Here is a 24,310-nt window from a genome sequence, read left to right as displayed (position 1 = left end):
GGGCAGTCAGGGCCTGGCCAGTTGTCGGTTTCAGCTTTTTCTGGTATGCGAAACGAAGAGTTTGAAATTCGGCCTCAGAGCTGGTCCAAGTGCCAACGCCACAATCTTGGTTCTCTAACTTGACTTTGTAGGAGCAAGGACCAGATATTTCCACGACCGTGCCAGGAATCCATCCAACCAACTGGAAGTCATACTCAATTGAGTATTTCTTTGATTTGATATACCGGGTGCTCCAGATACTAGAGTTTTACTGATCAGTTTTGTTAAAATAAAAGAAATTATTCCTTCTATTCCATCTAACTCCCATTTTTTATTGTGGATGATCTAAAACTAAAGTTTCAGTAGAGTTTAAAATTGTAGCAAAATCAGAGTTCTGCTGAAGAAATTCTGCAATATAAATTGTTTTCCTGATCAGCATCTGAGAAATAATATTAGGTCAGGCAAGCATCTTTATCATGGGTTAAGAAACTTAAAATTAAAGGTTGACAATCACTACCTGCCCTGAACTAGGCATTAAATAATCTGACCAAAGGAAATAAATTAGTTGAAGTTAAACAATAATTATCATACTTGCCCATCACCCACAGCAAATGTGCTTATAAAGAAGAACCCCCGTAATTGATGTTCTGAACTTTACTGTCTGTCATCCAATCCACATTTTTTTTATTTCATTTGTCACAACAGTATACAAACATTGACATAAAACAACAACACATCATATATATATATATATATGTTTTCTGAGGTTTTCGCGGGTGTTTGTATGTAGGTCTTTGGTTATTCGGGTTTTCTCCCGCGTAAAATTCGTCCAAAGACCTACATATATATATATATATATATATATATATATATATATATATATATATATATATATGTGTGTGTGTGTGTGTGTGTGTGTGTGTGTGTGTGTGTGTGTGTGTGTGTGTCTTTGGTTATTCGGGTTTTCTCCCGCGTAAAATTGGAAGTGTCTTGGCAACGTTTCGACGAAGTCTCATTCGTCATCTTCAGGCTTCAGCTTCGTGCTTCTGGAAGCAATGTGTGATTGCAGCTGTTTCTTCCTTTTTAACTGCTAGTGAGGGTTTGAACTGATTGGGTGGGAGCTTGGCTGTGCTCTGATTGGATGGGGGTGTGTCCTGTTTGGGTGGGGGCTTGGTTGTGCTCAGATTAGTCTGAGTTGCAGGGGGATTTGAGCTGGTGAGCTGCATTGCTGCTGTTTGGCTTCCTGTTTGTGGTCGTGCTACATCTTCATAGTGGGTGTCTGTCTGCTGCATGTATGGATTGGAGGGGTTTGAAATGGCTAATGTTGCAGCTGCGGTCTGGCTTCTGGTCCTTGGTCGTGCTTCATGATCAGTGTGGGTTTGGGTCTGCTTTCTGGGTGGATGTGTGGTGGTGACATCCTGTGTGGACCTCGCGAGTGTGGGTCTGGTGTCATTCCTCATGTTAGGGACTCATTTGTCAATAAGGGCGGGTTTCCAAATGGCTGGTAGGCGGGAGGTATCATCTCATTTGTTCATGCTGTGTGGGCATTTTTCTATCTCGATGGCTTTTCTGATTATTCTGTTGTTAAAGTGTTCAGTTTTGGTGATAGTTCTGGTCTTTTTAAAGTCAATATCGTGTCCTGTGGCTTTAAGGTGTTGGACTAGGGAATATATATATATATATGTAGATCTTTGGTTATTCGGGTTTTCTCCCGCGTAAAATTGGAAGTGTCTTGGCGACAATGTGTGACTTGCTCCCAGAAGCACGAAGCTGAAGCCTGAAGATGACGAATGAGACTTCGTCGAAACGTCGCCAAGACACTTCCAATTTTATGAGAAAACCCGAATAACCAAAGATCTACATACAAACAATATATATATATATATATATATATATATATATATATATATATATATATATATATATATATATATATATATATATATATATATATATATATATATATATATATATAAGCAAAAGAATGCAATGACTATGTTAATTTGATATAACGAAAAGGAACAATAGGACAGGAACGGTAGGCACTTTTGTGCTCTTATGCATGCCCTCTTAGGAATGGGGTGAGGTCAAAAGTAGACAGTTTTTGGTTGAAGATTTTGGGATTTTGAGTAGAGACTATAGAGTCAGGTAATGAGTTCCAAGCGTTAACAACTCTGTTACAGAAGTCATATTTTCTGCAATCAAGTTTGAAGTGGCTGACGTTAATCTATTGTTTGCTCTTGTATTATTGAAGCTGAAGTAGTCTTTTACAGGAAGGATATTGCAGAAGGAAAATGCTTTGAATTGAGCTGCATTGGTGACTGGTGTGTTTCCAGGTGCAATTTGAGGTGCTGACTGTCACCTTTAAAACCCAATATGGCCTGGGACCAACTTACCTAAGGGGTTTCCTTTTCCCAAGTGTTTCTACCCATCCGATCTGATGGAGCAAATTGGGCATCCTGCAAATCAACCAGGGTGTTGACTGGCAGGAATTAGAAGATGGGCTTTTTCTGCAGTGGCCCCTGCTTTGTGGAATAGCCTCCCTTTGAAGGTTAGAATGAGTGCAACCCTCTTGGTCTTTCTCAAGGCTTTAAAAACCTTGCAATGTTCCCAGCCTGCGGTACTGAATGTACAAGACCCCTATTTCCTGACTTCACTATTAACTGGGCAAGTATCTCGGCTGCTGTGTATATTTATTTTGTTGTTTTTATTGTTTTAAAAAATGTTTGTACTAATGGATTAGTAAAGTATCAAATTTAGCAGAAATGGCAAAAATTTCTGCCAGTGGATCAATTATATTCAAAATAAGTATCAGATTAAAAAATACCAATTAGTTTTTGAGTGAAGTTAGGACTTGCTATGCATTAGAGTTTAAGAAAGAAGGGAATTGATAGTGTGATGGTGTGAAATGGAATGTTTTTATGTTATATTTTAGATTATGTTTGTTAGTTACTATACCCTGTATTCTGTTCTGGAAAGTCTCGGGGCGGGGGGGGGGGGAGGGAGGGGAAATGGGGGGGAAGGGGGAAGATTATAAATTGATTGATTATCATTGTACAGGAATAATGGTAAAATTAAATAAGTTGAAATGGAGTAAAGTCGGGGCTGCTCGGTAGCCACTCTGGAAGGGAAAGGGTAAGGAAAGAGGAAGAAAGAAGGAAGAAAGTAGGTAGGCAGGTAGGTAGGAGAGAAGGGAAGGGGAAGAAAGGATAGGAAGAGGAGAAGGAGGGGAAGATAGAGGGTTAGAAAGGATGGAAGTGAGAAGTGGGAAGGAGGAGGGGAAGTAGGAAAGTGAGGAGGAGGAGGATGGGGAAAGTAGAAGAAGGATGAGACTGGTAGAAAAGATTTAGGAAGGGAGTGGCAATTGAGCAGGCCCGATTGAGCATAATTTGAGTACAGGATCGATTATTGGATAAGTGATTGTACTGTACACTGGTCAAATTGTGGGAATTATTATGGAAAATAAAAAACTTTTTTAATATAAAAAAATGTTTGTACTGTTTTAATTGTATATAGGTTGCATAAATAGAGAGAGAGAATTAAGAGCATGTGAAATGTTAGTAGTACCACTTCATACTGCTTTGGTAAGGCCACACTTGGAATACTGCATCCAGTTTTGGTTAGCACAATGTAAAAAAGATGTTGAAACACTGGGAAGAGTGCAGAGAAGGGCAACAAAGATGATTAGGAGGGCCGGAAGCTGAAACATATGAAGAACGGTTGCAGGAACTGGGCCTGGCTAGTCTAGTGAAGAGAAGGACCAGGGGAGACAGGATAGCAGTCTTCCAATATTTGAGGGGCTGCCACAGAGAGGAGGGGGTCAAGCTGTTCTCAAAACGTTTGAGGGCAGGACAAGAAGTAATGGATGGAAACTAAGGAAGGAGAGAATAAACCTAGAAATAAGGAGAAATTTCATGAGAGTGAGAACAATTAACCAGTGGAACAGTTTGTCTTCAGAAGTTGTGGGTGCGCCAACATTTTAAGAAGAAATTGGACAGCCATTTGACATATATTTAATATGAATCATGCTTTAGCTGCTGGAGTTAGATGGTTTACGTTATTGATTAGCCCTTGAGTTATATCAAAGTGAAGAGTTCCAGACACAAATTATTATTACTGATAAAAAATTTAAAATGGAATTGGATAAAATACAATTTAAAATGAAATTGGAATAAAATACAATAATTTAATATATAAATAAAATATACAATAATAAAATTATATTTCGCTGTCACCCCTACAATCTACCCCAATCAGTCCCACATGTGCCGAACTTAACTGAACCATTTGGCTCAAGTCTTGTGCTGTGTTGTTTTCAAATTCTGGCCACTTATAAGGGAAGCTATTTTGATATGGCAATCCCAATGGGTCCTTCCTCTGGTACCTATCTCTCACCCTCTTGAACAGGCAACAATCAAATAGGATGTGAACTAGGTTTTCTATCTCTGCCGCTCCACAAATGCAGAGACATGCACTGTAGGGTATGCAATGCAATCTCCCATATCTGACCATTGTGTTAAGCTGTTCGAATCTCACTCGTGTAAAGATCTCCCTAAGATGTTTTGGCAATTGTAATATATTCAAATAATTCAAATATAGCCGTCTATTTGAAAAGTATGTTTGTATTTGCTCAGCCATTTCAATTACCCACCTTACTAAGGACAGCTATATCATGGCTTTAACTGCTGGGAAATAAATATTGATAATTATTAAATGCTTTAGTCTTAATCGGATTGTGCTTGTGTATTATTCACTAAGACGTCTCTGCCTGTAAAACACTTGGGACTAGGAAGACTTACGCCTGCGTTGTTCAGCCCCGCAGAGGATGATTGAAGCTGTTACACAAAATGGATTGAAGGCAGCCCTGAAGGTAAATGTGACTCTGTACCAAGGTGTCTTGTAATAAATTGATATCAAAATTACTTAAATATTGAGTAAAAGGAATATCGTTGTATGCTTATTAACAATATGATTAGGAGACTGGAGGCTAAATATATATAAAGAACGGTTGCAGGAATTGGGTATGTCTAGTTTAATGAAAAGAAGGACTAGAGGTGACATGATAGCAGTCTTCCAATATCTCAGGGGCTGCCCCAAAGAAGAGGGAGTCAAGCTCTTCTCCAAAGCACCTGAGGGCAGGACAAGAAGCAGTGGGTGGAAGACATTAAAGAGAGATCTAAACTAGAACGAAGGAGAAATTTCCTGACAGTTAGAACAATGTAGGCAAGCATTTGGAACGGCTTGCCTCCAGAAGGTGTGGGTGCTCCGACACTGGAGGTTTTAAAGATTAGGCAACCATTTGAAATGGTAGAGGGTTTCCTGAGCAAGGAGTTGGACTAGAAGACCTCCAAAGTCCCTTCCAATTCTGTTATTCTGTTATATTGTGAAAATATTCAAACTTCAACATGAGTGCAATTTGGTAATCTTTCCTGGTTGAAACTAGCACACTGATTCCTGCTTTTAGAATTATTTATTGATGAGCTTTGGGTGGACTTGGAGTCCCTTGTAAAGATCACTTAGTTGTCTGACCACCTAATTCACTGACCTTCTGGCTTCTCGTTGGCTACAGAATTGAAGCAGGCTCAATATTAGATTTATTTTGCAATCTTTTCCTCTTGAGATGCAATTTGCTCCAAATCAAAAGCAAACGTTACATTTTGTTGCTTGATTTGTTCACTTAATTATTTTCCCTGATTGTTGACAAGCAAGCTAGGGTTGCAGGATTGATGCATAATTGTTGCTTCTCTGTATAAAGACCCCAAAACCTTTTGGAAATTAATTTCTAGGGCTCTCACTGCTCCCACAGTCCTATATTGCTGTACAACATCCAAGACCTGGAAAAATATTTTAAAAGAATTGTTATGGAGCAGGAACAGCCTTTTACTAAGATAGGAAAAAATATTAAAGTTACCTACTTTTCCACAATAGGAACCAGGTTTAGAAGAAGAGATTGTTGAACTGATATCAGAAGTCTAGTATTAGGCTAGTCTAGTGAAGAGAAAGACCAGAGCTGACATGATAGCCATGTTCCAATATTTGAGGGGCTGCCACAGAGAGGAGGGATTCAAGCTATTTTCCAAAGCACCCAAAGGCCGGACAAGGAATAATGGATGGAAACTGATCAAGGAGAGATTCAACCTGCAAGTAAGGAGGAATTTTCTGACAGTGAGAGCAGTGAACCCATGGAACAGAAGTTGCCTTCAGAAGTTGTGGGAGCTTTATCACTGGAAGCTTTCAAGAAGAGACTGGACTGCCCTCTGTCAAAAATGGTGTAGGGTCTTCTGCTTGGATGGGGGGTTAGACTAGATGACCTACAAGGTCCCTTCCAATTCTGTTATTTTAAGTCTAAGTAAAATCTGGCAAGTCTCCTGGCCAGGGGGATTATACCCAATAAACCCCTTCAACAAAATCTAGACTGGTGATGTCCTATTAATCGCCTGAAATAGATAAACAGTTCTGGTTTAATCCTCCGCAGTTGGAATAGGGCTATAACAATCCCCCTATATAAGAAGGGAGATACAGGGAGTTCTCAACTTATAACCATTTGTTTAGTGGCCATTTGAAATTGCGGTGACACCAGGGGTGAAATGCTCCCAGTTCAGACTGGATCGGCCAATCTAGTAGTGATGGTGGCAGGTGGTTCAAAGAACCAGTAGCAAAAATCCCTGCCCCCCCCCAAACCGCCTATGCCAACCCAATGCCCAGTCGCCCGCTTCCCCGCTTGCCACTTCTTTTAAAAGGTAAAAAAAAAAGCTCTGACAATCCCAGCTGAGCTGCCTGATCCTCAGAGCCTCTTTTTTTTACTTTTAAATACATTTTTTTACAACCTATTTGGCCAAATAGGTTGTAAAAAATGCTTTTAAAAGTAAAAAAAAAGATTGTGCGCCACACACACTGCATGCTGTGCTAATTACCCCATGCCTTCCTTTGGCGTGCACTGTTAGGAAATTGTTATTTGTCTAACTAGTTGGCCAGGCAATATATAACTAACTATGCATGTTTGCAGTAAGAAAGGTATTATATTGCTTTAAGGCTGTGCTGCATAATCATGCGTCCTGATTGGCTGAGCTCTGTGACCAGTGTATATAAGGAAAGCTAAATGATGGCTTGTGAGGACTCTACAGCATTGTTACCTGATGATATGCTGCAACTGTATATTTGAGCTCTATGATCATTGCTTGATCAGGGCTATTTACTGATTCCTCAATATTTACTGACTGTTGTGTATTGAACTGTGTTCCTAAAGATCTGGTTTGTTGTGCAAGTCTACAATTGGTAAGAAGACTTGGTATTTGTAATATCCCTGGACTGGCTTTATATGTGAATGACATATAATGGATTGTTTTGGACTATGATTTGGCTTTTTCCCTAAAAAAAAATTAAAAAAAAAATATCATGTAACTTACAACTTCTCCACTGTAAAAACATATGGACTACAAATCTTGATCAAGGCAAAACAATAGATGCAATCTACATAGACTTCTGCAAAGCTTTTGACTCAGTAGTACACGACAAACTTCTCCTAAAACTAATATCCTATGGCATCTCAGGACCCCTTCACAAATGGATATCTGGTTTTCTGTCTAACAGACAACAAGTGGTCAAAATTGGCAATGCTTTATCAAATCCTGTTCCTGTCAAGAGTGGCGTTCCTCAAGGCAGCGTCCTTGGACCAACACTCTTTATACTATACATTAATGATCTTTGTGACCATATCTCAAGTAATTGTGTTCTCTTTGCTGACGATGTCAAACTATTTAACACCACAGACAACACTTCTATCATTCAAAATGACCTTGACCATCTAACCGCTTGGTCTAAAAATTGGCAGCTCCAAATTTCAACCAGCAAATGCTCAGTCTTACATATAGGAAAAAAGAACCCAAACACTAAGTACATACTAGATGGACATTACCTTACAGACGACTCCCATCCCGTTAAAGACCTTGGAGTTTTCATGTCAAATGATCTAAGTGCCAAAGCCCACTGCAACTACATAGCAAAAAAAGCTCTAAGAGTTGTAAACCTAATCTTGCGTAGCTTCTTTTCCAAAAACACCACACTACTAACCAGAGCATATAAAACATTTGCTAGACCAATTCTAGAATACAGCTCACCTGTTTGGAACCCTCACCACATCTCTGACATCAATACAATTGAACGTGTCCAGAAATATTTTACAAGAAGAGTTCTCCATTCCTCTGAAAACAATAAAATACCTTATCCCACCAGACTTGAAATCCTAGGCTTAGAAAACTTGGAACTCCGTCGCTTCGACAAGACCTAAGCTTAACTCACAGAATCATCTATTGTAATGTCCTTCCTGTCAAAGACTACTTCAGCTTTAATTGCAATAATACAAGAGCAACCAATAGATTTAAACTTAATGTCAACCGCTTTAATCTAGATTGCAGAAAATATGACTTCTGTAACAGAATCATCAGTGCTTGGAATACTTTACCTGACTCTGTGGTCTCTTCTCATAATCCTAAAAGCTTTAACCAAAAACTTTCTACTATTGACCTCACCCCATTCCTAAGAGGACCATAAGGGGCGTGCATAAGCGCACAAACGTGCCTACCGTTCCTGTCCTATTGTTTTTCTTTTCTTCTTCCTCTATATATATATGCTTATACCTCCTTATATTTACTCATATAAGTGTTTATATACTATATAATCTTTTGTATGATACCTACATATATTGTTGTGACAAAATAAATAAATAAATAAATAAATAAATAAATAAATAAAAGTAAAGGAATATCAAACCCCAGTTTGTAACTGTTATTGTCCACAACCAGCCTCAGTCGTTTTCATGCATAGGGTACTCTGCTCAATGGTCCACAACCTTGGTTATGAGCCTGGATTACCCCTAACATGCACTGTACGTGCGCACCTTGCATTTGGTTCATGGCGCACACTGCACATCCGCGGCCAGGGAATTGGTAGTAAACCGGTTCAGATTTCACCACTGAGTGACACGGAAAAAAGTAACTTATGACTGTTTTTCACACTTAAGACCATTGCATGGTCATGTGATCAAAATTCGGATGCTTGCCAACTGGCATGTATTTATGATGGTTGTAGCATCCTGGGGTCCTATGATCTCTTTTTGACAAGCAAAGTCAATGTGGAAGCCAAGTTCACTTAACATTCGGGTTACTAATTATCAACCAAGGTCCCTTCCAGCTTCTATTTCATTTCATTCCATTCTATTATTCTATTCTATTCTGTTCCATTCCGTTCCATTCCAATACTCTGACGTAGCCTACACAGGAATTATGTCAAGCTAGTCCAACTGTTATTCTGTATTCTGTGTAGTATAATGCAAGTTAGGTACAACAGGAGAGGTTCCTTAGGTGCTCCATTACTGGAGGCTTTCAAGAAGAGATTGGATAGCCCTTTGTCTAGAACTACGTATCTTGTCTCCTGCTTGAGCAGGGGGTTGGACTAGAAGACCTCCAAATTCCTTCCAACACTATTCTATGCCCCATGAGACAAAATTGCATCCAGGCCTCTACACTATTTAACATCTATCTCAATGACCTCAACAACCACATTACTTCAGCTAGGATCCATCATCCATCATTTGCCGAAATGAGAATCTGGGCTTTGTTATTTGCTGGTAATGCTGTTCTTTTTTTCCCTTTCTTCCCACATACTAGATTGGATGTAAAACATTGACTATTTAAGTATTGTCAAGAAAATCAATTACAAAGGGACTATGATAAAACTGAAATGATGTGGGTTTTTTGGGAAAAAAGGTTAAAAAGTGCATGTGGAAAATTCAAGACCATATAATATCATAAATAGAGAATTTTAGTTATTTGGGCATTTGATTTTTCCATGCTCTAACCTCACAACAACGTTGTAAAGCAACAGAGGTTGTTCTCGACTTATAACCACAATTGATCCCCAGATTTCTGTTGTTAAGCAAGTCATTTGTTAAGTGAGTTTTGCCCCAGCTTACAACCTTTCTTGCTACAGCTGTTAAGTGAATCCCTTCTGGTGTTAAGTTAATGACACGGTTGTTAAGTGAATCTGGCTTCCCCCATTGACTCGTCAGGTCACAAAAGGGGATCACGTGACCCCAGGACATTGAGACCATCATAAATATGAACTCGTTGCCAAGCATCTAAATTTTGATCACATGATCATGCTGAAAAGGTGTGAAAAGTGTGAAAAATGGCCATATATCACCTTTTTTAGTGCCGTTGTAACTTTGAATGGTCACTAAGTGAACTGTTGTAAGCCGAGGACGACCTGTGCTTCTGAAAACAAAATCTCCTAGGAAGGCTTTGCTTCAGTACTTTTACTCAAAAGAAGGAAGATACGTACCTGCAATAAACGTTTTTAATGCCAAGGTGGCTCTTAAATGTTATACAGAGCTCCAATTTGGATCGTGTTTGGTTGATTATTAACATAGCTGTCAACTTGGAAACAGAGCAATACAGTTGATAACAAAGGTCGATTAAGCATTATTAAATTTAGGTAACAAATATTTGCTTTTAACAACAAGGAAGGATTACTTCAGGAAATCTGAAAATAAATCGTCTCTAAATATGTGGTTTAAAGACATGACTTAAAGCAGGAGTCTCCAATCTTGGCAACTTTAAGCCTGGAGGACTTCAACTCCCAGAATTCTGGGAGTTGAAGTCCTCCAGGCTTAAAGTTGCCAAGGTTGGAGACCCCTAACTTAAATGATAGTCAGATTGGCACTGATCTTGACTATTTAATTATTTAATCTCCAGGAACATGCTGTTACCATTTCAACAAACAAAAAGTATGTGATAATTCAACGTCAGGGAATTGTCCTGAGCTAAAGCCAAACCAGGGTTGTGTTTTACCTTGGGGGGCCCGGGGTGGGCGTGGCTCAGGTGGATGTGGCCAGGCTAACATCACTCATGTCGCAGGGGCGCCTGGGATGGCCTGAGGGCTTTGCCAGTGAAAATGGGCTCTCAAGCTCCATTTTTGGCCACAATGGTCTCCTGCAGCCCTCTGCCAGCGAAAATGGAGCTGGGGGTGGGGGGGCATGCATGTCCTGAGCTCCGTTTTCATTGGCAGAGCTGCAGGAGGCTGTCACAGCTAAAAACAGAGTCTGGGAGGGCTGCGCATGGCCCTCCCCAGCCCTGTTTTCGTTAGCAGAGGCACCATGGGCCAGTCCTTTGCTGTTTCCAGGGCAGCCCTGCAGGCCAGATCTAAGCACCCTGCGGGCCACATCTGGCCCACTGGCCTTGAGTTTGACATCCCTGAACTATAGATACTTTTTCTCAACTTCCTAAATATTTGAATAGCTTACATTTAAGTGAATACACAATGGCCTTATCAAAAGCCAGATAAATAAGTTGACATCACATTATGCTACAGGAATTCCTCAAGTTACGATGACAATTGGGAGCAGAATTTCTGTTGCTAAGCAAAGCAGTTATTAAGTGAATCACAACTGATTTTACAAATTTTTTGGGCCACAGTTGTTAAGCAAATTACCGCAATTCTTAAGTGAATCACATGCAGTCATCAAGTGAACCTGGGTTCCTCTATTGAACTTGCATGTCGGAAGCTGTCTGGGAAGATTGCAAATGACAATCTCATGGCCTGAAACGTTGCAACCATCATAGATACATGCCAGTTGTTTACCAATTTCCAATATCTCAGGTGCTGCAACAAAGAGGGAGTTAAGCTATCTCCAAAGCACCTGAAGGCAGGACAAGAAGCAATGGGTGGAAACTCATCAAGGAGTGAAGCAACTTCTAGCAACTAGAACTAAGGAGATATTTCCTGACACTTAGAACAATTAATCAGCAGAACAACTTGCTTCCAGAAGCTGTGAATGCTCCAACACTGGAAATGTTTAAGAAGAGATTGGATAACCAGTAAAGTGGTGTAGGGTTTCCTGCCTAAGCAGGGGTTGGACTAGAAGACCTCCAAGGTCCCTTCCAACTCTGTTATTCTATTCTATTTTGATCATATTACTGTGGACATGCTATAACATTTGTAAGTCATAAGTAACTTTTTTTCAGTGATGTAACTTTGAAGAGTTGCTACATGAATGACTGTAATCTGAGAATTACCTGTATATGGTACATTTTTTAAAAACCCTGTTTCTCAAAGGTTTTATCCCTATAATAGTACTCAACCAGAAATGGTGGATCATATTTTATGGTATTGTGATGTACGAATGTCTATGGAGATTGTCAATCACACTCTCAGAGTGGCAACAACTGGATGAGTGCAAAGAATGTAAATCAGGGGTGTCAAACTCAAGGCCCTCAGGCTGGATCCAGTCGGCAGGGCTGCTCTGAAAACAGCGGAGAACCGGCCCGTGGTGCCTCTGCCAGCGAAAACAGAGCTCGGGAGGGCCCCACACGGCCAAAAATGGAGCTCCATTTTCACTGGCAGATGCTCAGGCCACACAAGTGCTCCTGACACAAATGACATCAAGCTGGCCAGGCCCCTTCTCACCATGCCCATCCCAGCCCTCTGGGGTCAAACACAACCTTGATGCGGCCCTCCATGAAATTGAGTTTGACACCCCTTCCATTCCCCCACCAGTTAGTTAGAAATGAAGAAGCTTCTTGGATGAGAAGTGAAATATTTTCAAAGGAAAAAAAAAACCAAGAAAGTCCAATTGCCTTTTGGGAAAAAAGGCATCACCTTTGTGATGTCAGGTAACAGAGTTGGAAGGGATCTTGGAGGTCATCTAGTCCAACCCCCTGCTCACGCAGGAGACCCATACTAGGGATTCGAACCGCCAAACTGCCAACCTTTCTGATCGACAAGCTCCATGTTTTAGCCACCTAGCCAAGTCAGAAGAAAGTAAGGTCATGATCCAAGCTGGGGTTTAGCACGAAAGAAGTTGGGCACGCTGCTTTAGCAGGGAGATAGTTTTATTTGAGAGCATGAAGACAACACTTGAAGATAGGCTACAGTTTAAGGTACAGAAGAAGTTGGTAATATTTACAGAAGAGATGGTCTTTTGTGTGTGTGTGAATGTGCCCAGGGTAATGTATAATTTAGCGGACTTGCTGTTGTGATGGGCAAATGTTTTATTTGACTTTTATTGAATGTACAAATTTTCTTTGATGTGACTCTAAGTGCCCCTCTGTATGCTCAGGTAAGTTTGCATTCTGTTTACTTGTTTGACTTACTCATTTTCAGCCTGACTGTCAGTTACCAGCAGAAGAAATAGTCTAGGAACCTTTCCAACATTATATTGACTCTGCTTGATGGTCATACAGTATAAATCATTAAATAAAACATCAGAGATAGTGCAGGATTAAATTCAATTTTGATTTAAATCTTACTACAGCAAAATTGTAAGCCTTTGGCAGGAACTTAATCCAGCCTATTTTAAAAGCCAAACCAGGAAGACAGATTTCTGAGCATGTACACATTTTACTCGCTGATGAAAATCCTATAATTACAGTGGCAACAGCCAGATTTTTAACGACGGCTATAAAAACAAGGTTTTTAGTAAAAAAAAATCAGTAAGTTGCAGTTTAAGTGTATAATGTAGTATATATTAGATACTTTGTTAAATTGTTTTAAGTTACATTTTATACTTGCTTCAGGATCTTTTGGTCAAAAATAAAATGGATGGATTGATAAGTCAATTAAGAATGAGGTAAAGAAGGTTTTTCTAAAAATTAACTTGCAACAAGGATTCTGGTAGCAAAATACAGGTAATCCTTGACTGACAACAGTTTGTCTGGTGACTGTCCAAAATTATAAGAGCACTAAAAAAAGTGACATGACCGTTCTTCACACTTACGGCTGTTCAGATGCTTGGCAACTGACTCAAATTTATGACCGCTGCAGAATCCTGGTGTCATGTGATCCCCTTTTGCAACCTTTGGACAAACAAAATCAAAGGAGAAACCAGCTTCACTTAACAACCGTGTTACTAACTTAACAACTTTAGTGATTCACTTAACAATTGTGGCAAGAAAGGTCACAAAATGGGGCAAAACTTACTTAACAAATATCTCACTCAGCCACAGAAATTTTGGCATCAATTCTGGTCGTAAATTGAGGATTAGCTGTATTGAGAGATGAACTTTGTACACTTGATTTTTTTATTTTTTTTTGTTTACATTTATATCCCGCCCTTCTCTGAAGACTCAGGACGGCTTACAATGTATAAGGCAATAGTCTCATTCTATTTGTATATTTTTTTACAAAGTCAACTTATTGCCCCCCCACAACAATCTGGGTCCTCATTTTACCTACCTTATAAAGGATGGAAGGCTGAGTCAACCTTGGGCCGGGCTCGAACCTGCAGTAATTGCAGGCTTTGTGTTCTAATAACAGGCTTCTCTATTGCCTGAGCTATCCCGGCCTATTTCAGGACTTTCATATGTTGTGTTACTCCAAAAGGAGAACAGTCCTGAACTTAAGATAATTTTCCTCACCTCCTGCAAAAAAATGAAGAATTGGCATGGAGGAAAAATGCAATATCAGTAAAAATCCTGGAAAATGCCCAGCTACCTATCTTGTCTCCTGCTTGAGCAAGGGGCTGGACTAGAAGACCTCCAAGGTCCCTCCCAACTCTGCTATTCTGTTGGACTGTGAATTCCAGATGAGGCCAATCTCAGAAACATTTCCTTTTCTTAAGAAAGGTATGCATGGGAAAATCACGCCCACATTTTCTAATTGCTGGGCAATAAACCTCCATTGGCAATTTTTTTTTAAACATTGCATTGTAAAGCTATATTTAGACCACATCATTTTACACAGAACTGGCCAAAACAAGGCAATGTCTATTGCTGATCAAGGCTTCCTGCTTGACCGTGTTTACAAACCAAGTCATGACTGCCCTCCAGAGTTAATTTGGGAAAATGAAAGAGTCTGACGGCATCTGTTTCGATTAACATGCTGTCTCAAAAGATGTCAGCTTTTGTGATATTTTTTGTCATGTTAACACGGCTCTCATTCTAAAACATCTACAACCTGGCATAGAAGGGGAACTTACCAAATTTGTGAATGATGCTAAGCTGGCAGGAATAGCCAACACTCTAGAAGATGGGCTCAAGATCCAGATGGATCTTGACAGACTTGAACACTGGGCCCTATCTAACAAAATTAAATTCAATGTAGAGAAAAGTAAAGTCCTACACTTAGGCAAGAAAAACCAAAAGCACACATATAAACCAGGCTTAATAGCAGTGACTGTGAGAGGGAACTTTGAGTCTTAGTGGGCAACAAATTAAATATGAGCCAGCAATGTGCAGTGGCAGCCAAAAAAGCCAATGCAATCCTAAACTGTATTAACAGAGGGATACAATCAAGATCAAGTGAGGTACTAATACCGCTCTATAAAGCCCTAGTAAGACCACACCTAGAATACTGCATCTAGTTTTGGTCACCACACTATAAAAAAGATGCTGAGACTCTAGAAAAAGTGCAGAGAAGAGCAACCAGGATGATTCGGGGACTGGAGGCTAAAACCTACAAGGAACAGTTGCAGGAACTGGGCATGGCTACTCTAGGGAAGAGAAGGACCAGGGGAGACAGGATAGTGGTCTTCCAATATTGAGGGGCTGCCACAGAGAGGAGGAAGGGGGTCAAGCTATTCTCCAAGGCACCTGAAGGCCAGACAAGGAATAATGGATGGAAACTGAACAAGGAGAGATTCAACCTAGAAATAAGGAGGAATTTCCTGACAGTGAGAACAATCAACCCATGGAACAGAAGTTGCCTTCAGAAGTTGTGGGAGCTTCATCACTGGAAGCTTTCAAGAAGACACTGGACTGTCATCTGTCAGAAATGATGTAGGGCTGTGATGGTGAACCTATGGCACATGTGCCAGATGTGGCACACAGAGCCGTCTCTTTGGGCACGTGCACAGTCGTCCCAGCCCAGCTCCAATCGTGTTTCTCCATCACATTCCACTCAATTCCAACTTTTCACGAAAGAAAAAGATCTCGTGAAGTTGGAATTGATTTTATTTTATTTATTTATTTTGTCACAACAGTATATATAAGCATAAGCATGAAAATAACTATACAATATATAAGCATATATATAAGTATGAGTATGTAATAACTATATTAATTGGATATAATGAAAGGAAACAATAGGACAGGAACGGTAGGCATGTTTGTGCTCTTATGCACGCCCCTTAAATTGATTAATTTTTTTAAATTAAATTAAATTGATTAAATTGATTAAAAATTAAAATGATTGAGTGAACATTTTCACTTACGCGCTTCACAATGGGGGAGTCAGGGTCCCGTCCTTGTCCTGAAGCCCATTATGACGCGGAGCCACAATGCAACCCTGCGTCAGCTCGGCTTGGCAAAAAAAAAGCAGAGCTGCCTGTGTTGGGATGCCCTGCCTCCCCACCAGACAGCTGAGATTCAGTGCACTGCTCCTGAGCTCATTGGCCTTCGGACATCAGATTCCCACCAGCCAGCCCCAGTTCAGGGGTTCCTTCCCCCTGGTGGGGGGAGCGAAATAGAGAGAAAGAGAGAGAGAAACAGAGAGAGAGGGAGGGAAAGAGATAAATGATATTACAAAAGTTTTCCTTTTTTATTGTTGCTAAATGTAATATTTCAAAAGCAGAAACAAAAATGAAGGGGCATAAAAGTGCATTTATCACATTTTTCTTAGAACAATTAGCTGATCTCTGCATTGTTTATCATTATTTTAAGTAGTAAAACCTCATTATTGAGGTTAAATTGCCATGTTGGCACTTTGCGGTAAATAGGTGGGTTTTGGAGTTTGGGCACTCGGTCTCTAAAAGGTTCACCATCACTGGTGTAGGATTTCCTGCTTGGGCAGGGGGGTTGGACTAGATGATTTACAAGGTCCCTTTGAACTCTGTTAGTCTGTTAATCTGGTAAACAGAGTCAGCTGTGCATCACTTCCTCTCTGCACCAGGATCAAATCTACATCAAAAGCACAATTTGACCAAGATTGGGAGTTGCTGTTGGAGCATTTCCTGAAGATTTATCTGCTGGAACTCAAAGTGGCTTCCACAGTTATATAAGCATCACTAGCCTTCACAATTTTTCTTGGAAACCTGCCTGGGTAGGATCATAGCATGTGTGAGGTGTTGACACCTGCTTCTTCCTTCTGTGACATGCCTGGTTTTCAACAGCCTCCCTACAACATCTGTCTTTTCCTCTGAAAAGGCTGAATGGGGTGTCCCCAATCACTTTGTATATCTCCACATTGCACCCTGAATCCTACTTACGGCCACAAATTTAATAATAGTCCTATAAAATATGGGGCAAGGAAGGACAGATATGAACAAATATTGAATTAATTGCAGCTGAGCTCACAATTCATTGCAATTAATTGCTATGCACAGAACTTTAGATGAAGATGGATAAAAGGAGGTTACTTAGGCATGCTTGGGAAGGTGGCTGTGGTTATAAACCTGCTGTGTCAACCAGGGTATCATTATTATTATTATTATTATTTATTATATTTGTATACCGCCCATCTCCCGAAGGACTCAGGGTGGTTCACAGTCAAAAAACAACAGAAAACATATAATAGATAAAAAACAGCTAAAAGAATAGATAGTTAAATTCAATTGATGCTCTAACTTTTAAATACAAATTTAAAACCTCATTTAAACCCCTTTTTTAAAAATCCCAATTTAAAACTACATTCAAGCTAGTCCTGCTCTTCGAAACAGCAACGTCTTCAGCTCACGGCGGAAGGACTTGAGATCGGGGAGTTGACGAAGCCCAGAGGAGCTCGTTCCAGAGGGTAGGGGCCCCACAGAAGGCCCTCCCCTAGAGGTCGCCAGCCGACATTGTTTAGCTGACGGTATCCGGAGGAGGCCCTCTCTGTGAGCGCACTGGTCGGTGAGAGGCTAATGGTGGCAGTAGGCGGTCCCGTAAATATCGGCCCTAGGCCATGGGCGTTTAAAGGTGATGACAAGTACCTTAAAGTGAACCCGGAAGACCACTGGGAGCCAGTGCAGATTACGCAGGAGGGTGTTACATGGGGCCAAAGGTGCTCCCTCTATCACCCGCGCAGCCGCATTCTGGACCAGTTGGAGTCTCCGGGCACACTTCAAGGGGAGCCCCATGTAGAGAGCATTACAGTAGTCCAGGCAGGATGTAACAAGGGCATGAGCGACCGTGCATAAGGAAGCCCGATCCAGAAAGGGGCGTAACTGGCGTATCAGGCGAACCTGATGAAAGGCTACCCTGGTGATGGCTATCATATGATCTTCTAAAGACAGCCGTGCATCCAGGAGGACGCCCAGATTACGAACCCTTTCCGTGGGGGCCAATAGTTTGCCCCCAATGGTCAGTGATGGAATTAGCTGACTGTACCGGGCCGCCGGCATCCACAGCCACTCGGTCTTGGTGGGATTTAGTCTGAGTCTGTTCCTCCCCATCCAGACCCGTACAGCCTCCAGGCACTGGGACATCACTTCAACAGCCTCGTTGGGGTGGTTAGGGGTGGAAATATAGAGCTGAGTATCATCAGCGTATAGATGACAACTCACCCCAAGACCCGAGCCCTCAAGAGATCATCAACCAGCGCGACCAAGGCTGTTTCCGTGCTGTGACCAGGCCGGAAACCGGACTGGAATGGATCAAGATAGACAGTTTCATCCAGGTACTGGGGCAACTGTCGTGCAACCACACTCTTGACAACCTTTGCCAAAAAGCGAAGGTTGGAGACTGGACGATAATTTGCTAAACTAGCTGGGTCAAGGGAAGGCTTCTTGAGGAGGGGCCTCACCACCGCCTCTTTCAAGGTGGCAGGGAAAACACCCTCCATCAAAGAAGCGTTCACGATTTTCTGGAGCCAGCCTCGTGTCACCTCCCGGGTGGCCATGTCATGTCAGACCATCACAAAACAGGCGTTCGGATGTGGCTTGCTGCAGGAACATTGCGTTCCTTTCTGCTGCTTGGGACAGGAGTGAAGAGGCAGGTATGTGGTCAGAAGACAGCCTTGCTTGGTTGGGGTAGCCTCAGGAAGCCTCTTCAAAGCCCAGCAGGAAACCAGCAGGCAAGGTCCGCACTGGGGTGGGGAGGGGAGTGACCTTGAAGGACTCCAGCCGCCACCCAAGGGTGCCGGGAGAAGGAGGAAGCTCCCTTGATGCCTGCTGGTCACAGAATGCCTGGATTTACACAACTCACTGGATCGTCTGCAAACAGGTTGGGTTCTATACTCTTCCATATGCTGTGGGGATCTCGCACTTGATTACCAAATAGAATGAACCAGGCCATTGCTTTAAGCCAAAATCAGTATAGATACAGTAGATAGATAGATGATAGATTCATCTAGATCAGGAGTGTCAAACTTAAGGCCTGCGGGCCAGATCCGGCCTGTGGGGTGCTTAGATCTGGCACACGGTCCTCTCAGACTCCGTTTCTGTCCATGACAGCCTGCTGTTGCTCTCTGACAGTGAAAATGGAACTGGGGTGGGGGGGGGCTGTGCGCTCCATTTTTGCTGGCAGAGGGTGGCAGGAGGCCATCACAGTTGAAAATGGAGCCTGGGAGGGCCGCATGCAGCTTCCCCGAGCTCTGTTGTTGCTCACAGAAGGCAGCAGGAGACTCTTGCAGCCAAAAATGGAGTTTGTGAGCCTGTTTTCTCTGGCAGAGCCCTCAGGCCACCACAGGTGCCCCCGACATGAGTTATGTCAACCTGGCCATGCCCCCTGCCCCCCCCAGGTGAAACACAACCCTGATGCGGCCCTCAATGAAATCGAGTTTGACACACCTGATCGAGAGAGAAAGAGAGAGAGAGATGGATGAATAGATATAATTTTATTCAAGATTTTATTACAACAGTAAAAACTAATACAAACTAAACTTAAAAGGAGAGAAGAAGATACTGTAGAATAAAAAGTGCAAGAAAAGAAGGAAAAAAGAAAAAATATAATAAAGGAAAAGAAATACATAAAGCAGTGACTTCCAACCCTTGTCACAAGAAGTTCCACATACTTACAAGTAATCCGCGATTTGCAACAATTCATTTCGTGACCATTCAAAGTTACAATGGCACTGAAAAAAGTGACTTTATACTCCTTCCTTTTACTTCTAACAGTCTTAATCTTTAATTTATTCAATTTTTTTAAATTTGCATTTATATCCCGCCCTTCTCCGAAGACTCAGGGTGGCTTACAATGTGTTAAGCAATAGTCTTCATCCATTTGTATATTATATACAAAGTCAACTTTATTGCCCCCCCAACAATCTGGGTCCTCATTTTACCTACCTTATAAAGGATGGAAGGCTGAGTCAACCTTGGGCCTGGTGGGACTGGAACCTGCAGTAATTGCAAGCAGCTGTGTTAATAACAGACAGACTTAGTCTGCTGAGCCACAGAGGCCCCTAAATATTGTCATAGGATTTGTTTTCTCTTCGTCTTTGTTCCATCACAGAGAATGTAATGAGCCTCTTTTGTAGATTCAGTAAGGAAACATTTTCCAGGTCTTTTTCCTTTTTGTCATTTGTATTTCCCGTTAATTGTTAAAACTTCAGTCCGCTTCCTATGTATATCTAGCAAAGTGTCCTTTTCCACATCATTTTGCTTGGCCTGCTATTTGTAATTTCACTTTCCGTACTTATCTTCTCAAACAAAACATGTTCTACATCTGATCTGTTATTTCTTTTTTCAGTATCTTTTGGACAAAATTTATCCATAGCATCATTCCTTGCATTGTGGGTAAAAAGGGGAGTCCATTTGGACTGTTGCAAGGTTTCTATCTTGACAGTTTTAACTCCCCCCCTCCAATTCTCCTTGCATGCAAAAAGAGGGCAGGACCCCATCCTGACACATTTAAATCCTTTCCTTCTCTTGAGGGCAATTCTTTCATCAGACAAGAAGTCCTGCATGAAATCCTGATTCCTTCGGGAGAAGGGCGGTATAAAAATTTGATTAATAAATAAATAAATAAATAAATTGGCCATTACTTCCTAGGTAATGGGGAGAAAATGTCACAGATTTTGCAGGGCTTTGAGTGACTCCTTGGCTGGGATTGAAGGGGAGAAGAGGGGCTGCTTCACTAGGTGTTTCTTTTTAACGTATGCTGATTAGTGTACATTCAAAGTGACAATAGTTATTCTAAGTCGAAGTCTAAGGGTGGAGGGCACGACAGCTTCTAAAGGAAACGATCTTGTTGGGCAGCTGTGATGTTCTGCGATTTCTTATTTCAATCAATCAGAATAGAGCTGGAAGGGATCTTGGAGGTCTTCTAGTCCAACCCCCTTTTCAAGCAGGAGACCCTATACCGTTTCATTCCCTCCTCTAGCTTTTGGATGACAAAAGCTTTTATTCATTAGATATAAACGTCACTTGCTTCTTATTCAGGCTCTCCCGGAAGCAGAGATGTGGTCCCTCCTCTCTTGTCCCCTAACAACAACACTCTTGCGAGGTAGGCTCTTAGTCGCGGGACCTCCCGCTGGCTCTCAGACTCGCGGGGAGAAGGTATCCCTCGTGGGATCTCTGTCAGGAAATCTTCCCAGGCAAGCTGGAGTCGGGAGATTCTCGCGGCGGGAACATTGCGAGGCTGGAGGCTCCCGGCGCTCTGCGGACCGAGCCTCGCTGTACCCAGGCCGGGCGCCGCGCCATCCTCTCCCGCGGCCGTCCAGCCGCCCAGGCGTCCCAAGAGTTCCGGGCTTCCCTTCTCACTCCATCGGAGCCGTTGCAGCACCGCCCGGGCCGTCGGTTCCCCGCCCTTCGAGGGTTCGGGCTCTTGAGTGGCTCCGTTACGCCGCCTCGTCCCTCTCCCCGAACGGGTCAGCCGCGTGTCGTGCGAATAAGATGATCAAAGGTCGGAAACTAAAACATACGAAGAACGGCTGCAGGTTCTCGGTTTGGCCCCTCTAAAGAAAAGAAGAATTGGGGGACGGGGGATGATAGCAGTCTTCCAGCAGTTATGGGGCTGCTCCAAAGAAGATGGGGTCAAATTATTCTCCAAAGCACCAGAGGGCAGGACAGGAAACAATGGACGGAAACTAATCCAAGAGAGAAACTTCCTAACAAGGAGGCCAATGAACTCGTGGAACTGCTTGGCCTCCAGAAATCGTGGGCGCTCCATCACTGGAGGTCTTTAAGAAGAGGCGGGACAGCCACTTGTCTGAAATGGTCTAAATTCTCCTGCTTGAGCAGGGGCTGGACTAGAAGACCTCCGAGGCCCCTTCCAGGTCTAGTCTATTGTAAAAACGAGACAAGCGCGCCGGCGGGAACGACGCGGTCCGGTCTCAGGAGGGCCCGCCGGAGGCGCTCCGAGGCCCCCTTTCTCGGGCTCGCCGGCCCAGGCAGTGGCGGCTGGGGCGAGGGCGGGCTGGCCGCGGGCGCGATGCCTCGGCGGAGGGGCGGCGCCGTCGGGGGCGGAGCAGGGCGGGCGGGCGAGCGGCCGCATAAGCCTGAGGCCGGCAGGTGCCCCGCCAGACGCTCCCCGATGGCCGCCCCGCCAACCAGCCGCTCCTTCAGCCGCGCCGAGCTACGCTCCGGCTGCGCCCAGGGCGCTTGCCTGGTGCTGACCGGCCGCCGCCTCTACGACCTCAGCGCCTTCGCGCGCCTCCACCCGGGCGGGCAGCAGGTGCTGCTGGAGCGGGCCGGCACCGACGTGAGCGCCGCGCTGGACGGGCCGCCGCACCGGCACTCGGCCAACGCGCGCCGCTGGCTCCAGCAGTACTACCTGGGCGAGCTGGAGCCCGACGGGGCCGCCGAGCAGGTAACGGGCGCGGATGCTGGGCGAAGGGCCGGGCTGCGGGGCTGTCCCGCCGCGGGTCCCTCCGGCTGCCGAGCCCGGCTCGCCTTTCGGCCGCGGGAGCGAACAGCCGGCCGTAGGCGGGGAAGAACCGAAAAGGGCCGGGTTGTCTCTCGTCCCTCAAGTCCCCGCCGCCTCGCCTGGTGGCGACGACGAGCCCGCGTCCCGTGCCTGACCTGCCGCCTCGCCCTTTACCCAGCCGGGCCCTTTTTGGGGGCGTGAGGGCTTCATCTGGCGGCCTTCTCTGCAGGGGCCAAGATGCCCGGAGGGATGCTGGGAGTTGAAGTCCACGGCTGGCAGGGCCACCCCGCTTTGGGAGGCTCCCCTGCGCCCTCCGCCCCTGTAAGGCGCTTCTTGAACTCAGAGCCATAATTAACCAGTTAACCAAAGCCGATGCTTGAAGTAGCTGCGGGTAGCCTGGCAAGGGCATTTAAACTGATAGGTCGCTTTATGTGGGAAACAATACCAATAGCACTTATATCCTGCTTTATGTGGAAAGGACAGTCAGACATAGAGATAGATAGCAATAGCCCCCAGTAATCTTTGTCCTCATTTTATGGACCTTGGAAGGATGGACAGATGAGTCAACCTTGAGCCTGGTGAGAAGTGCTGTGCAAGAGAGAAAAACTCCAGTTTCCATCCACCCCCAGTCAGGATTGTCTGTGCACGATGGGTGCTGGGGTTGGTACCTGTACAATTTGGAGAGTTTATCCGGAGTGCTGTGCTAGGTGAGGGTAGACACCCGTTTATTTCAAGAGTTGCCCATTTCAGTCCCAGAAGCAGTTCAAAGTGGCTCCAGGCAATCCCAGCTGTTTTGTTCTGTTTCTGGTAAACGGGCTCAGCTGATGGATTGGGCTGCCCCCAGTGTAGGATTTCTATAGTCTGGGCAGTTTCATGGGGCACTGAGCCAGTTTTGGCCATGAAGCTTGTGCTGGAGACTTCTTCTAGTCAGAAGGCTGGGACAAAAAAACCCCAATCCTCCAGTTTAGTAAAATTCATTTGTGGTGACTTTTCTACTCTGTCCTCAGCTGCCAAGGAGAGAGAGAAGATAGAAAGAAAGTTTGGACGAGAAGAAATTAAAAGCTTAAGGGGAAGGTTATGGTGACAGATAGTCTGGAAGAAGAACAAAAAAAAGGTGCTTGTAAAATCAGCAACTCTTACCATGTTGCATGTCAGTGAAAGGATAGGAGCGGATAGGAGCATCATACCCAAAGTTAGTTTATGCATGGAAACACCTGAAAGCAAAGTTTTAGTGCTTGAATTTCTTAGAAACCTTTTGTGCTCTTTTTTTACTCACTCGTTTTCAAAGTACAAAATCAAGGATAGATCCATCACTAGGGAGGTAGAGTGGGCAGGTGCTTCCCAGGGTAATACTTTACTTATCTGTTGCATGGGTGTAGTCCATGAAAGTTGGTGCTGCAGTCATTTTTGAGATAATGAAAGATTGCACAATAAGGAGGAAAAAAAGCCAAATAACCTTCACGTGACACTTGACTCCTTGTGCATTGCCATCACCTTGGCAGGGCATCATGTACGTGGCTTTCTGTGGCTTCTCTTGATGCGTTCTTTTGACTTTGCTGTCTAACCTGCAGCCCTTTCCTTGTTGTATGTATGTGCTGTGTACACACAGAGGCATG

General features: G+C 43.4%; 1 protein-coding gene across 1 annotated transcript in view; it reads left to right on the top strand.

Moving 5' to 3' along the window:
• The first annotated feature begins 22,314 nt into the window (after nucleotides 1-22,314).
• Nucleotides 22,315-24,310, top strand: part of FA2H (fatty acid 2-hydroxylase) — a 74,826-nt gene continuing 72,830 nt past the window's right edge. Inside the window, exon 1 of the mRNA XM_058155598.1 lies at nucleotides 22,315-22,637. Coding sequence (XP_058011581.1) covers nucleotides 22,362-22,637 — 276 coding nt within the window. The 5' untranslated portion in view covers nucleotides 22,315-22,361. The remainder of the gene's footprint in view (nucleotides 22,638-24,310) is intronic.

Source organism: Ahaetulla prasina, chromosome 12 (genome assembly GCF_028640845.1).
Source record: "Ahaetulla prasina isolate Xishuangbanna chromosome 12, ASM2864084v1, whole genome shotgun sequence".
Lineage (NCBI taxonomy): Eukaryota > Metazoa > Chordata > Lepidosauria > Squamata > Colubridae > Ahaetulla > Ahaetulla prasina.
This window is presented reverse-complemented; position numbering and strand designations above follow the sequence as displayed.